The following is a 13264-nucleotide window of genomic DNA, read 5'->3' on the forward strand; positions in this document are numbered from 1 at the left end:
AACTCTTTTTTTTTTTTTTACCGTAATTCACTGTGGAAATGCGCTAATACGTTGTAGACTAGAGAGTGAACCAGCTTCAGTTTGGTACGTTTTACTTAGTAGCCTATAATCAACAATAAACAGTTTGTGGGGAAGCACTCTATTGTAATTATGTAAATAATGAGTAACTGCACAAACAAATTATTTGTATCTTACCATTGGGCTATGGCAAGCCAGTGAAAATCAAATAAACAAACAAAAAATTTGATAAGTCCCCAATAGGAGACTAGACTGCTAGTCTACTGTATTAGTTGTATTGAACTTTAATTATTGTATTATATTGTAATATTTACACACTCTTATCAACAACAAAATTGATTCAGTATAGACCCTGAAATCACTTAAATAAACACAAAATGAATGTGTCCACTGCTACTATGTACTGGTGATGGGTACGGTCATGTTGACTTGACCATGTTGACAAGTCATTAGCGGCTCTTCAGTTCTCAACTGGCCGTCTGCTGTGGGAAGCAGTATAGCCTGAAACGCTGACCCTGTAAGGTGGAGAGCACTTGTAAAAGTATATAGCCTACAATGGTTTGGCCGTGCTTTTCAATAGCTTCTCAATAGCTGCTGCAACATTTATATCTGCGGCCTCCTTTGCATGCAGTATGTGGGAAAGCTGCGCTGAAGCAGAGCCAGGAATAGATCTGCAGGCAGAGAGGGTGTTAGTACCAGTGTGATTTTGTGAAGGGAGGCACTTTAAAATGGCTCATCAAGTATTTGGTTTGGTTTGCCCCTGGAACTGGAGCTAGAGCTGGAACATTAATTTCTGTACGAAATGAATGTGAATGGCGTCCTGAAAGAAACGAGAATCTCTATTTCGTGAAATGTCGTTATCACTGTCCGTGTTATCACTGTCGCTATCACTAAGTGTTGACCTTTTTAATTTAATTTGACACTTATGTAATTTTTTATAGAATATTTAATACAAATACTGTGTGTGCTTCTTGGGTGTTGAACTCATAGCCGTGGTGCTGTTAGCACCTTGCTCTACCGCTTCAGTTGCAGGAGCACAGATGGAAAGGATCATCCAGCATTGATAGGGCAGAGGTTGTTGCATCTGTGTTAGAGGACCAGAACTTGCTGCTCACCCCATCCATTTAGCTACATCAGCAGTACACACTGGCCATGGACACATACTTTTGTGTTTGGTTAATTGATTTCAGAGTCTGTGCTCAGGCAATTTTGTCAGAGTTGTTGATATGAGTGTTTTGTTTATACGAGTGTGTAGATATTGCAATATAATACAATAATTAAAGTTCAATACATGTAATGTAGTAGACTAGCAACCTAATCTATAATTGTGGCCTTATTTCCCCTTTTCTGTTTTTATTTCATTGGCTCAGTTACTCAGTATTTTATACACATTGATTGTAAAATCAATAGAGTGATTCCTCACTGTTGATATACTAAGTAAAATGTACCAAACTGAAGCTTGTTGACTCTCCATCACACCCCACAAGGCTACAGCAGTCCAGTGAAGTGACAGGGTGACTAAGCCAGTTTGGACTCGAGTATCTGGCACAGCGAACAACAGAATCACTGGCATGTGGAGTCACACGTGGAAATCATTGAGATCTCAGTTTGGGTCAATGGGTCCATGGCTAAGGGACAACTCTCAACACATTACACACAATTAACATTTTCTATGTTTAAAGAAAATATATATGCAATAAAAAATATTTCTGCATAATTAACTTCTTCCCCAATGATTCAAAGTGGAACTGAGAAAGTGCTGAGTTAATCTAGTTATGTATCAACTACATCATATCACCTGCGACGGAATTAGGTTTCATGGCTGAACTTTATATGGCCTAAATGTCATGAGGTCTAACTGAATTAGAAATGTCGCTTGGTACAGAATGACATCCCTGCATGCAGTTTGCTTGACTTCTTTTCATTCAAGTACACCTGTGAGTTATGGCACGATGTCTCCAATCCCCTTCGTCTGTGTCTGAGAGAAAGACAGACACAAACCAGGAGGAGAATGGCCCCAGCTTGCAGACACAAAGGGCCGTCAAGACAGTCTTCATGCCAGCTAGATGGGTCCAGTGGGACAGGAACGTTCTTTCTATGGACAGAAGGTTCTGCGTGGAACTTTTTGGCACCCTTAAAAAAGTTCTTCTGCATATAGCATTGAGCGGCGCAGCATACCTGAAGAATCTCATGAAACAGTATTGTGTGAGCTCTGGTGGGAAATCAGCAGGGCATTAATCTGTCATCATCTATGCCAACCATCTGTGAACGGCTGCAATCGGAGAATGTAAGCATAGGCACGACAAGATAACAGACCATAACCCCCTTTGTTTTCTTTGGCCCCTTGCTTTAGATTCTTATCAGGCCAACGAGGGTGGACACCATGGCTGACAGTCAAATTCAGGTCAAGGCAAGAGGGATGAAATGTACAGAACAATCAATTATCAGTGATTACATTTCAGACAAAATATCCTCAATGGTATTCCCTCAAAAGCACAGTAAATCCTCAAAAGTACAGTAAATCCTCAAAAGTAACAGTTTTGTTGTGGGGCAGCTCTCATTTGCACTTCTGAAGATACATCAGTTTATTCTGAGGTTGTGGTGTTACTGTAGTGTGCTGATATCAAAGATATCTTTGACTTAGTGGTTCACTGGTCTCTCGGGTTACATTTATATTAGGCACCAACATGATACCACCTCTAGTGTGGGTCATCAGGAGAATTCCAAACACTTTCAATTTTGTAAAAAAAGAGAACCCTTTCTATTTATAGGGCAGCTCTAATCTGACGTAAAGATACAGCAGTTGTTGCACAGGACGCTGCATGTGTGAGTGTGTGTGTGTGTGAGAGAGAGAGAAAGAGAGAGAGAGAGTGTGTGTTTGTGTGTATGAGTGTTTGTGTGTATGAGTGTTTGTGTGTGTGTGTGTGTGTGTGTGTGTGTGTCTGTGTGTCTGTGAGAGAGTGTGTGTGTGTGTGCGTGTGTGTGTGTGTGTGTGAGTGTGAGTGTGAGTGTGTGTGTGTACCGGGGAACTTTCCACGAGCTGGCAGCTGTGTAGTCAGTTACCCCTCAGGCCCTAACCTCAATGGCCGCCATAATAAAGTGACAAGCTGATAAATCAGGCCTTGCACTGCTATCTGCAGGAAAAACAATGTTGTCTTTTGCTAAAGACGTGGATTATTGAGGGAGTGAACGCCACTCGCTTGTGAAGTCATGGATATTTGAACGTAGGGAAGCCCCTAGATAAGGCACACAAGTCAAGCTCAAGTCTGTGACTGTTTAAGGATATCTAACATTTTCTTCTGTTGTGTGGAACAAGGATATTACACGGCATAATTCCTTCCAGTATGCCGTACAGCTCTTTAGAAGACCGATTAAGGAGATTGGCTTTCATAGTTGTGGACTTGAAAAATGCAACAAATTAATTAACACTAACCACAGCTTTTCACTAATCAGTTTTGCAGCTGTGGCTTGTCAGGGACCTCCCATGAGTAAGCCTCGCTCTGAACCGTTTAAGCATGTTTAAGCAGTAAAAGGAAATTGCAGTCACCACAACAGGCTAAGATGCTCAAATGTATGTGCTTCCTCTAGGATGTGTTGGTTATGCTTATAGCACATGAGCACATGCTTCAGTTTCATTGGTACATTTGAAGTGTCAGATGTTCTGCATTAATAAATAAATGAGAAAAAAACACACTCCGAGTTTCATGAGTTTTATGTTTTAGGTCAAAGAACCCGTAGGTGCGTAAGGAGGCCGGCTGGGCATAAATCTGTATAAAGGAGGCCCACGTGGAGAGCAGGGTACGGTGGTAGTGCCCCTAAGCTCCATGAATATGCCTTGTGCTTTGCTCTCTCTCTCTCTCTCTCTCTCTCTCTCTCTCTCTCTCTCTCTCTCTCTCTCCCTCTCTTGCTTTCTCTCTCTCTTCCAAAAAAAGAGTAAGGCCCAGTTTGACTTCACAGTCTGCCGTGAGATAACATTCTTTCCACTGGCCTCTGACCATGCGTGAACTTTCAGACATACAAGCACACACTGACAGACACATATACACACACACACACTCACAAACGTGCACAAACTCGACCCACGTACAAACACGTACACTCTCCCATACAAGCACTACACCCTTTTGAACATTTACACATAGAGGCACACAAACTCACACCTCAGGGTCGGGACTAAAGGGGAGATATCCAGACACAGCAGCTGTTAGAACAACGCCTGTAATTTTAGTCATATGCAAGACGAGATGTAAAGTTCCTTGTTCTCGATGTTGGGGGGCTCACACAACAGCCAAACAGATCTATCAGCATCAGAGGCGTATCTCTAGACATAAAGAGATCATGATATGATTTACAATATGCATTTTTATTAGACCTGGAAGAAAAAGGGCTGAAGAAAGGGGTAATCATGATGATATTAAATGAAAGCTGGAAAGCTTGAAAAACAAGAACTCCTCAGACACACTCAAAGAGCTTTTGTGCCTCAGGATGAAACAGACATGAAAGAAACCCACCTGGCCGTCTGCAGGGCAGGAGGTGATGGAGGACTGAGACCATCCTGAACAATCAGGCTGTCTGCAGGCCAGGAGGTGATGGAGGACCGAGACCATCCTGAACAATCAGGCATGAAAGGAATGGGGCTGTCAGAGAGGTGGTGTCTGAGAGGTCACGGCTTGACTTTGTTTTTTTACAGAGACACATAACATTAATGTAGAAAAATTATACCAAGAACCAAGTGAGAGTTAAGAGTTAAATTAGTGTAAATCAGCTTTATCATATGTATATATAGTAGTTCAGGAGGTAGAGGAGTCGTTTAGGAATCGAAAGGTTGCTAGTTCGATCCCGACTCCTCCTCACTAAGTGTTGAAGTGTCCTTGAGCAAAACACTAAACCTCCCGATGTGCAGGTTGGCACCTTTGATAGTAGCCTCTGCCATCGGTATATGAATGGGTAGATGTCTGAGGCATTCATCTGTAAAGCGCTTTGAGTGACTTTACTCTATGAGTCGAAAAGCGCTATATAAATTAAGTCCATTTACCATTAATATAAGTGTGCCCAAGTGGCGCATCACAATCATTTTCAAGTGTATTTTCTTGTGTCACCTGTTGATAGAACCCTTACTTTTTGAACGAGGACAAGTTGCAGAAGGTGATGATAAAAAGCAGTAGAATACCTATTTGGGGCTTTAGTGTCAATGTACAGCTGAATGTCTCCCTTTTATTTTTGGAATCAAAGAGCTACACAGGACACACACTGCAAGAAAACCCTCACACTGAATTCTGAAAACAGACGTGATATTAAGATTTCCAAAGTTGAGCACAGAGTAAAACATGGTAACCCTTCATTTTAATATCAATCAATCAGTAATAAGACCAATAAGATCAGGTATTCATCTTTAACCTCTGCATTTTCAAAATATTTAACCGTTTCTTATGCATTGGAAAAAAGTGGCAAGTAGACATAGAAGGAAATGGCGCCATCTAGTGTGTAAACAATAGAAATGGAGAAAAAAAATTGCACCATATCCTGGTTTCATTGCAGACAACTCATTGCACAAAGGACCATGGAAAAAGTAACCTCACAATCAGTGTGCATTCCTGAGTGCTGCATTATATTTTCACATTTGGTCTGTTCTACAAATGTTTGATTTTTACAGGCGCTGATAGCTGCTGCAGCTCCTAGCCAAGTGGAATGCCGTCCAGCTCCCTAATTTAACCACCATTTCACAAGCCCTTCCCTTTCGAAACGTGGAAAACAGAACCGGCCTTTATAAAAACATCCTGTAAAATGTAGTGGGGTCAGAGAAAGGTAATTAAGAAGAACACTGACAGTTAACCACTATGGGCCCTCAAGTTATATTTGTTAACTAATGTCAAACTATTCTGTAGAGGTTGTGGAATCAGTCTTAAGTAGCTATCAGTATCCATTTTAGTAATTTCAATTGTTTGTGCATGTTCAATCATATGTTCTCATCTGTAAGGAGAATGAAACATGAATGGCAGCCATGTTTTAACACAAGCTCTAGGCCGGCAAGTTGTTTCCTGTTTCACAAGAAGAGTAATAATGTTACCCCACACGGAAAACTAGAACATTTGAGTTCCGTGCGTCGTAGCTTGACAGATGACAAAACAGTTCAGAAATGAGCTGTCACAGGGATACAAGAGAAAAACAAGCCGGCTGTGAAGGTGCTAACAAGCGCTGTATGTCCAGTATATCAATGTGAAAAATGCATCACTGCCGAAAATATATCAGTGTCATGAATAAGGCAGTTAGGAAATGGCTTGGGGTGACACGCTGTCTATACACTGTAGTTTTCCATTTGGATTTACCAATGACCAGCTTGGTGGAGGCGTTCAAATATGCTAAGACCAGCCTGGACATGACTGTCACACAGTCTAAGGATCCAGTAGCCAAGAATACTGCTCCAATGGTAAAAACAGGGAAGAAGTGGTTCAACATGCACAAGGCGCATTACAAGCATAGGGATATCTTTGGGCAGGTAGAGAGTGGATGAGCAGGGTTTGGGCTAGGGACAGGTGGGGTACGGCTACTTTGCCGTACAGGAAGCAGATGGTAACTAGCGCGGAAACTAGATGAATAGCATCAGCTTCTCAAGTAAAACCAGGGCAATGAACAAACTGGCATGATGTTGAGACGAGAAAGATCAGCTGGAGAGAATATTGGGCTACAGACTCTAACCACATTAAATTCAATTCATTGTTGGAGCCACTTATGAGGTCCTCTGAGTAAGTGCGAGTGCATTGTTTACTTTAGTGAGTTCACGATTCCCTTTGAAGATGTGACTGAGGAAGCCTTTAAAAGGAAGAAGCTAAAGTATACTGAACCGGTAGCAGAAGCGAGGGGAACGAGGTTGGAGATTAGAGTGTTGTTAGGGTGTTAGAGGCTTTGAAGCTAAATCAACCACATCACTTCTGTCACTCAAAGGAGCTTTAAGGAGTTGTCTGAGGCTGCTGAAAAAGTGAGCCAGTGGTTGGGGCTGATCTGCTCGCAGACTACTTGGGGTCGTGAATTAACCTGAACTAACACTGAGATATGTGAAATCTTGTTGAGTATCTTGAGGTGTATCTGTTATGGTCTCTGGTAGTGGCACGTGTCCTAATCTATCATAAGTATGGAGGGGGTAGGTGTGGGACGCCAGACACCACTGAGCCTTCTGGCGATGTGCTAGGCCTAATTAAACAAAACACTGATAAAGGAAGGGGCATGCAGTGAAATGCTCATGAAGGCTCATGTTGTTGCTGTATCCTGCTGCTCAGGTTCTATGGCTGGGCAGTCATGTTGCTGTGTTTAGTAGTTGGCTACACACAGCGCATGTTGTACTGTGAAGGAGGGCCTTTACAGATCCCGGGTACGGCTGTTGTGTCCTTCTGCTCAGGATCTATGGTTGGGCAGCTGATAAATTGGTTAGGTTGGGTTGTTGGGTCCCCAAACAAAAACACAAAGAATGACACATATTTTCCTGAGTTTAACTAAAAAAAATTATCAATGATATTTAACATCCGTTTACATCTGTCTTTCCACATCATCTACTCTTTTAAAACAATAAAACAACCGTGATTTTCAGCTTGAACAAGAGATCCCAAATCCCAGACGAGCTAATTTAGGCACTAAATTTGTGTGAACTGACAAAAAAATGATGTACTCAGGAACACCCGCCGCAGAGCAGTGACTGTTTATTAAACAAAACAATAAAAAAATACTATTGTAAGTGCATTTCTGAAAGATAAAAACAGCAGTAATTCAGGCAAATTCTCTCTTCACCAATGATCACCAGCTGTGAGCACAATGTCCCTTATCAAACACAGAGACAGGCTGCCATCCCTACCACCTCCCAGTTAAAGCCATACACACATAAGACATACTGTGTGGTTGGAGATGAAATGACAGCTTTTCAGATCGTCAACTACAGATCACTAGCATTAATATAGGCTGTTGCAGTTTTAGGCCTGCATTTCCATCTGAAAAAGAGCTTACAAAAACTGACACAGCATGTGGTCTACTCCACGTCGATTCAGCCATTTCTGTGTTTTTTTTCCCCCCCAACCTCAATTCTTTTGGTTTTTATGAAACCCTGGTTGATTTGAAATAGGGTTAGGGTTAGAGTGTCCCATCTATGAAACTCTGACAGATACTCATTTAACTGTCCGTGCATCTCTTGGGGGAAATGGCGGACATGATTGTGCAGAAGAGTGATGGCCCCCTGTGCAGGTGACGCTGTTGGTCCAGCTGAGGACCTGGGCTCAGGTAGAGTGCATGGACAGGCTCACTTTAAGGCAGCCCAGCTCCTTCCCGTCTGCTCCCAGGACCCCCTGGGCTCTGTAGTTCCCGTTGGTGAGCCAGAAGGGCAGGTCTATGTCAGGCAAGTAGAACTCCGACTGTGGCAACGTGTAGTCCCCCTTTAAAAGGAAAAAAATGCAAAGAGTTGAAAGAACATCATGAGATGACACAGGAAATGGGTTGCAGACCACAGAGACTTGCAGAGAGAGCAATGTCTATGTTAAATTATGTGTCACTAAGAACGGCCTCTGAAAGGGATGTGAAACCAGAGCGCTGGCCATTTGAGCCCACAGAGACCCCCCACACAAAAACAGCATTAAGCTTCCTTAGGCCACGCAATGGGGAAGTTAAAAATGCCAGATTAGACCATGGCTGGGTATGAAGAATAAACGCAGATGTTACAGAAAACAGGCCAAGAGGAACAGTCATATGTTGTGAACCTCACAAGAAGCACTGTTCCAAATTCCACATATTAGCAATGTCATTAGAAAATATTTAACACCTGTGCTAACACTGAAATGCACATAAAGTTTGAGAAAAAACAAACACAGCCTTTTCTTATCCATACTAGATCATATAGCTTGCACAAAACCAAACACAGAAGGTGGTTAATGGTTAATGTTCGAATAGACTAGTTTTCCTCAGCAAACACTATTTCTAGTGGACGTGCTTGTGCTTTGTCAGTGCTTGTGCTTTATCTAAGGAACATCGGAGAATACCAGAAAAGATTTATTTATTTTTTAAAGAGAGAGAGAGAGAGAGATACAGGGGTGAATGGGCCACTCACAGCTTTGAAGGGGCAGTGGCATGGTATGCCGTATGTGTGCAGGGGCTCAGGACAGTCCTGCCCAGGAGGGATCAGCTGGTCAAGCAGGTCACAGGCGTCGGGGTAGTGACAACTCCCAATCTCCTCCAAGCACGGTATCTTGACCCAGAAACCAGCTACTTCCTTCTCCAAGGTCACATTCAACTAGACAAAAACAAACAAGGCCATTGTGTTTCAGAAAGCACTTGTGACTGTGACAAGAGACATTATTTTACAGCAGGGTTGTTGGCGTCCTAGTTTAACATGGGTCCTCGGAATTCGCTGACACCAACATGTTTGTAGCCTTATGAGGTCTCACAAGAAGTCTTGTGAGAAATCATGGGATAGCCTACAACTAATCAGGCACTTGAAAGAATCCCCTGTAAAAAGATTTAATTTCTGTATACCATAAAAATCTGTGTTGTTGGTCAGCTTTTCCCTCTATAAAGTTTACTGCCATCTGTCATTGGTCAGATGTTGAGTTTGCAAAACTTTCTCATTCTTGGCCTAAACACTGCTGCAATATTGCTGGAAAAAAGTTTGTTCCCCTTCTGAGGTCAAAAAAACTATTGTTAGACAATAGACAAATGAGCTAGACAATAGCACACATCCCCTGAAGTGAAACACACTCATGAACTACAAGTCAACTTCTTTCTAGTTTGGGCAGGTTACTACATGTCACAAGTGAGAAACACAGGGACAAGAATATTCTTGTTAGTCATGCAACCACAGTTCGAGCTCCATCTTTGATAGCTTGTGAAACAACAATAATTCTAGACCACCTTCACAGCAGCTGTTACCCATGCTGTTTAAGTACTGCAACATTAAAACAAAGCATTCAAAATGATTTCATTAATATACGCGTTATCAGTCGCGTCGTGAATTGCTTATCTCATCCAAACAGTGACCGAAGTCTTGACTTTACTCACAGACAGGGGAGAGCTGAGCGCAACTGATGTTGTCCCCATCGCACTTGCCATCAGGTTTCCTGGGACAGAGATTGGGTCTGGCGATATCGATAGGGTCTTCATGACAGCTGGGTCATCAGGTGATCCACAGTTTTTCCACGCAAACCCCAGGATCTATTTAACAGACGCTGTTAGTTCTTTCAATACACGGTGCTTGCAGTATTGATGGAAACGACAAACGAGCAGCAGTCACACACGAGCAAAACAGATAATGTAGAGTAGACAGATACAAATTAGGCCATTGAACTCAGTCACTCACCCCTTTCAATTTCGGACGCGGTCTAGAGTGCAAGGTACATGTGGACTGCGTTAAAAGGCTTGCGATGCACAATAACAACAATATACTCAGGTAATGGCTCATTCTCATGGCTGGTTATCAGAGCAATCTGCAGATAAAACGTAGGTCTAGCTAACTGCCGAAGAGAGAGTATGTTGTTCTGCTAAAGCGGTTAGACCACTGCCAAAACGAGAAGGAATCACCTACAAGATTCAAACGCGAGTGTTCACGCTGATGGTGTAACTTCTGCTTTGACTATTTGGGTGCCGCCTCTCCGCGTTTCTGGGTGAACGGGCGCATGAGAGACCTCTAAAGGACGGAGGACCACAGACGTGTCTAATAACTTAATTTGTTAACCCTGCAAATCATGCTTAGGAATTATCTGATTTTAAAAACAAAGATAACCTTGTGCATTGCTTTTTTTGTCCGTCCACCCCCCCCCCCCCAAAAAAATTGTTTCGAATTGCCAAACTCGCAAGATGATAAGCGTAGCTTCAGGGTGACAGCCCTTAGCAGATTACTCAACCAAGTTGCTTTGTTTCTACTTTAAACCTTTGCCACGGGTAAATCCAAAGGGACAAGTGTGCTCACATTTGTTGCATTGAGTCAAAACCCTAAATTATCTTGCACTGTGGGAAACCTGAGAGTGAGGTTGCATGCTCCGCATACATTTACATTGTGACCGCTAGATGGAGCAAAATACTTATTATTGCTTAATTTAAGGGTCCAGATTGTGTCCTGTTACCGGCATAGACATAGTATACATGTATACTATGTCTATGGTTACCGGTAACTGCCCGCCCCCCGCCCCCGTTTTCTACTATCATTGGCCCAGTTTAATTGGCTAATTTTGTGTCGTATAGGCTATGGGCACCATTCCCTAACAAAGTCTTATATCACTTCAAATTGTTGAGTGTTGTTTGTAGCATTCAATTACCCTACATGATTGTCATGGGGTTATCACCAGTGCTGTCTCACTGTCACATCAAAACTCCATCATGCTGTTAGTTTACACTCCAGCATGATAGTATAAACTCATGCAGAACTCCTTAGTGCAAATGAGTACAAAAATGTAAACAATCGTTATAATAAGTCAACCCCTCCATACATTTTTCTCTTTAGTTAAATGCTTATATATACTAGAATAATATGAATACCAACACTGATCATTTAAAGATTTTTCATTTTGAAGTATTAATTCAAATGGAAACTCTTATATTAGATCATATGGTATTCTAATGAGATAAAGATTGAATCCCAGGTTTTGACCTTGGCCTACAATTCAGATGGTTTTAGGGTGACTGTGTGTCATCGTAGGGCCACACGTCTGTGTGAAGATGAGAAGCTATTTCATCTCGGAACCAGAATAATTTCACTTCCAGCGAACCACTCCTGGCCTTACAGCATGGGCCAACTCTACAGGGGCCGCATGGTTGCAGTATGGATTGCATGATCAGAGTCATATAGAGACCGTTTAAAATATGGAAATTGGGACACTACCAGTTCTAGTTGGTGAGGTTAGGGCTCTTGTGATCTAGTGCTGTGAAACACGTTTTCCATACAGTTCCAAGTGCTCTGATAATGAATGCATTGGAAGAGCGTCTGCTGGAGATGAAGAGAAAAGAGAGAATTGAAATCCAGCCCCGGCGGCACTACTTGTTGATTATGCTTAATTTGCGCCATCTGTTGTTGGCAATTCATAATATCTGAAAGTCTGATTTGTATTTATCAACACATTTGAGAAGTGATTTCCTTATACTGTATGTTTTATGTTCTAATCAATAAGGTTTCTAATGTGCTAATGCTTTGTTTCTTTATAATATCTGCAGCAGCGGTGGTTTTTCTTGCCTGTAGAAGTCTCATACAATCATCCTTATAAATGTTGAGTAGACAGTCATGAAAAATAAAAGGAAACACAAACCAAATGATCTTAAAAACACAAATAGAAAAAGAACAGAAAAGAAAACTGTCCATTTTGTTGTATGAATTTTATATGACATCTGGTTTCTCTCTCCTCAAAAATGACTTGAAGACATGATGTAGCAATATCAGGCACTGCAGAAGATCCACGTCTCACCTGACACATCCTCAAGAATGCAGCACATTTCCTAACCCATTCCTCTTGCTCTGCCAGAACTGCCAGGGTGCAGTATGGCTTGTGCCTGCTGTCCAGCTCTGTCCTTCAGCAGCAGGAGGTCCCTGGGAAAGTGACGGATGTCTGGGTTTCACTGCAGCTCACCCCCCGTAGCTTCCCCCTGCTCTCAGTAGGGAGTCCAGGGGTTTATCAGAACATATGTTGGTTCAGGTGAGCCGCTCTGTCCTCCGAGGCCAGTGCCTTTAATTGATTAGACCTACACTTCCAGCACGAGTAGTCATCCTGATGACAGCCCGCCCCATCCAAACATGTAACTTATGTGAGGCTTTTTTTCTCCACTTTGGCACATAGAGTAGGGCAGGAATTTGTGCTTCGGGGCTCAGCCTTTCGTCTGTGTGAATCGTGGAGTGGGTAGAGATTTTCTGGGGATCAACTATCATTTGGGGGGGGGGGGGGGGGGGGGGATCAGTGGTCGCATTCATGTCAGAGGGTTGTGTAAGGTTGGTAGGAAAAGTGCCGTAACCTTAGTTTCCATTTGGCTGAGCATATACAGTAGAAATTGATCCAAGATAACTTGCCATCAATAATGCATAATTTCTTTACCTAGAGTCAGTCATTGATTTATTCCCCAAGGCAATCCCATGACTTGTTTGTGACCCACTGACTTTTTCTCTTGGGCCTCTATTACCATTCACGTCAGTGGCTCTAAACTAATACAAAAATATACATATCAAATCATGGGTCTTTAAAGAGGCACACATTTCATGCGTGCCTATGTTCAATATTCAATCCTAGCTGCCCTCCAT

At 42.3% G+C, this 13264-nt stretch overlaps 1 protein-coding gene across 1 annotated transcript; it reads right to left on the reverse strand.

The window, feature by feature from the left end:
• Positions 1 to 7692: 7692 nt before the first annotated feature.
• Positions 7693 to 10620, reverse strand: gm2a (GM2 ganglioside activator). The gene is made up of 4 exons (XM_012834387.3): positions 10346 to 10620; positions 10048 to 10200; positions 9101 to 9283; positions 7693 to 8432 (listed from the first exon to the last, which is right to left on the reverse strand). Exons 1-4 carry the CDS (start codon positions 10451 to 10453, stop codon positions 8277 to 8279), a joined length of 600 nt encoding a protein of 199 aa, XP_012689841.1. The 5' UTR covers positions 10454 to 10620; the 3' UTR covers positions 7693 to 8276.
• Between the last annotated feature and the right edge of the window lie 2644 nt (positions 10621 to 13264).

The sequence above is a fragment of the Clupea harengus genome, chromosome 20 (genome assembly GCF_900700415.2).
Source record: "Clupea harengus chromosome 20, Ch_v2.0.2, whole genome shotgun sequence".
Taxonomy (NCBI): Eukaryota; Metazoa; Chordata; class Actinopteri; order Clupeiformes; family Clupeidae; genus Clupea; species Clupea harengus.

Coding starts and splice junctions, on each gene's coding strand:
- gm2a (XM_012834387.3), bottom strand. CDS start 10,453: ATGAGAATGAGCCATTACCTGAGTATATTGTTGTTATTGTGCATCGCA. Junction 9,284..10,047: donor CGCTCAGCTCTCCCCTGTCT/GTGAGTAAAGTC, acceptor GTTTTTGTCTAG/TTGAATGTGACCTTGGAGAA. Junction 8,433..9,100: donor GCCACTGCCCCTTCAAAGCT/GTGAGTGGCCCA, acceptor TTCCTTTTAAAG/GGGGACTACACGTTGCCACA.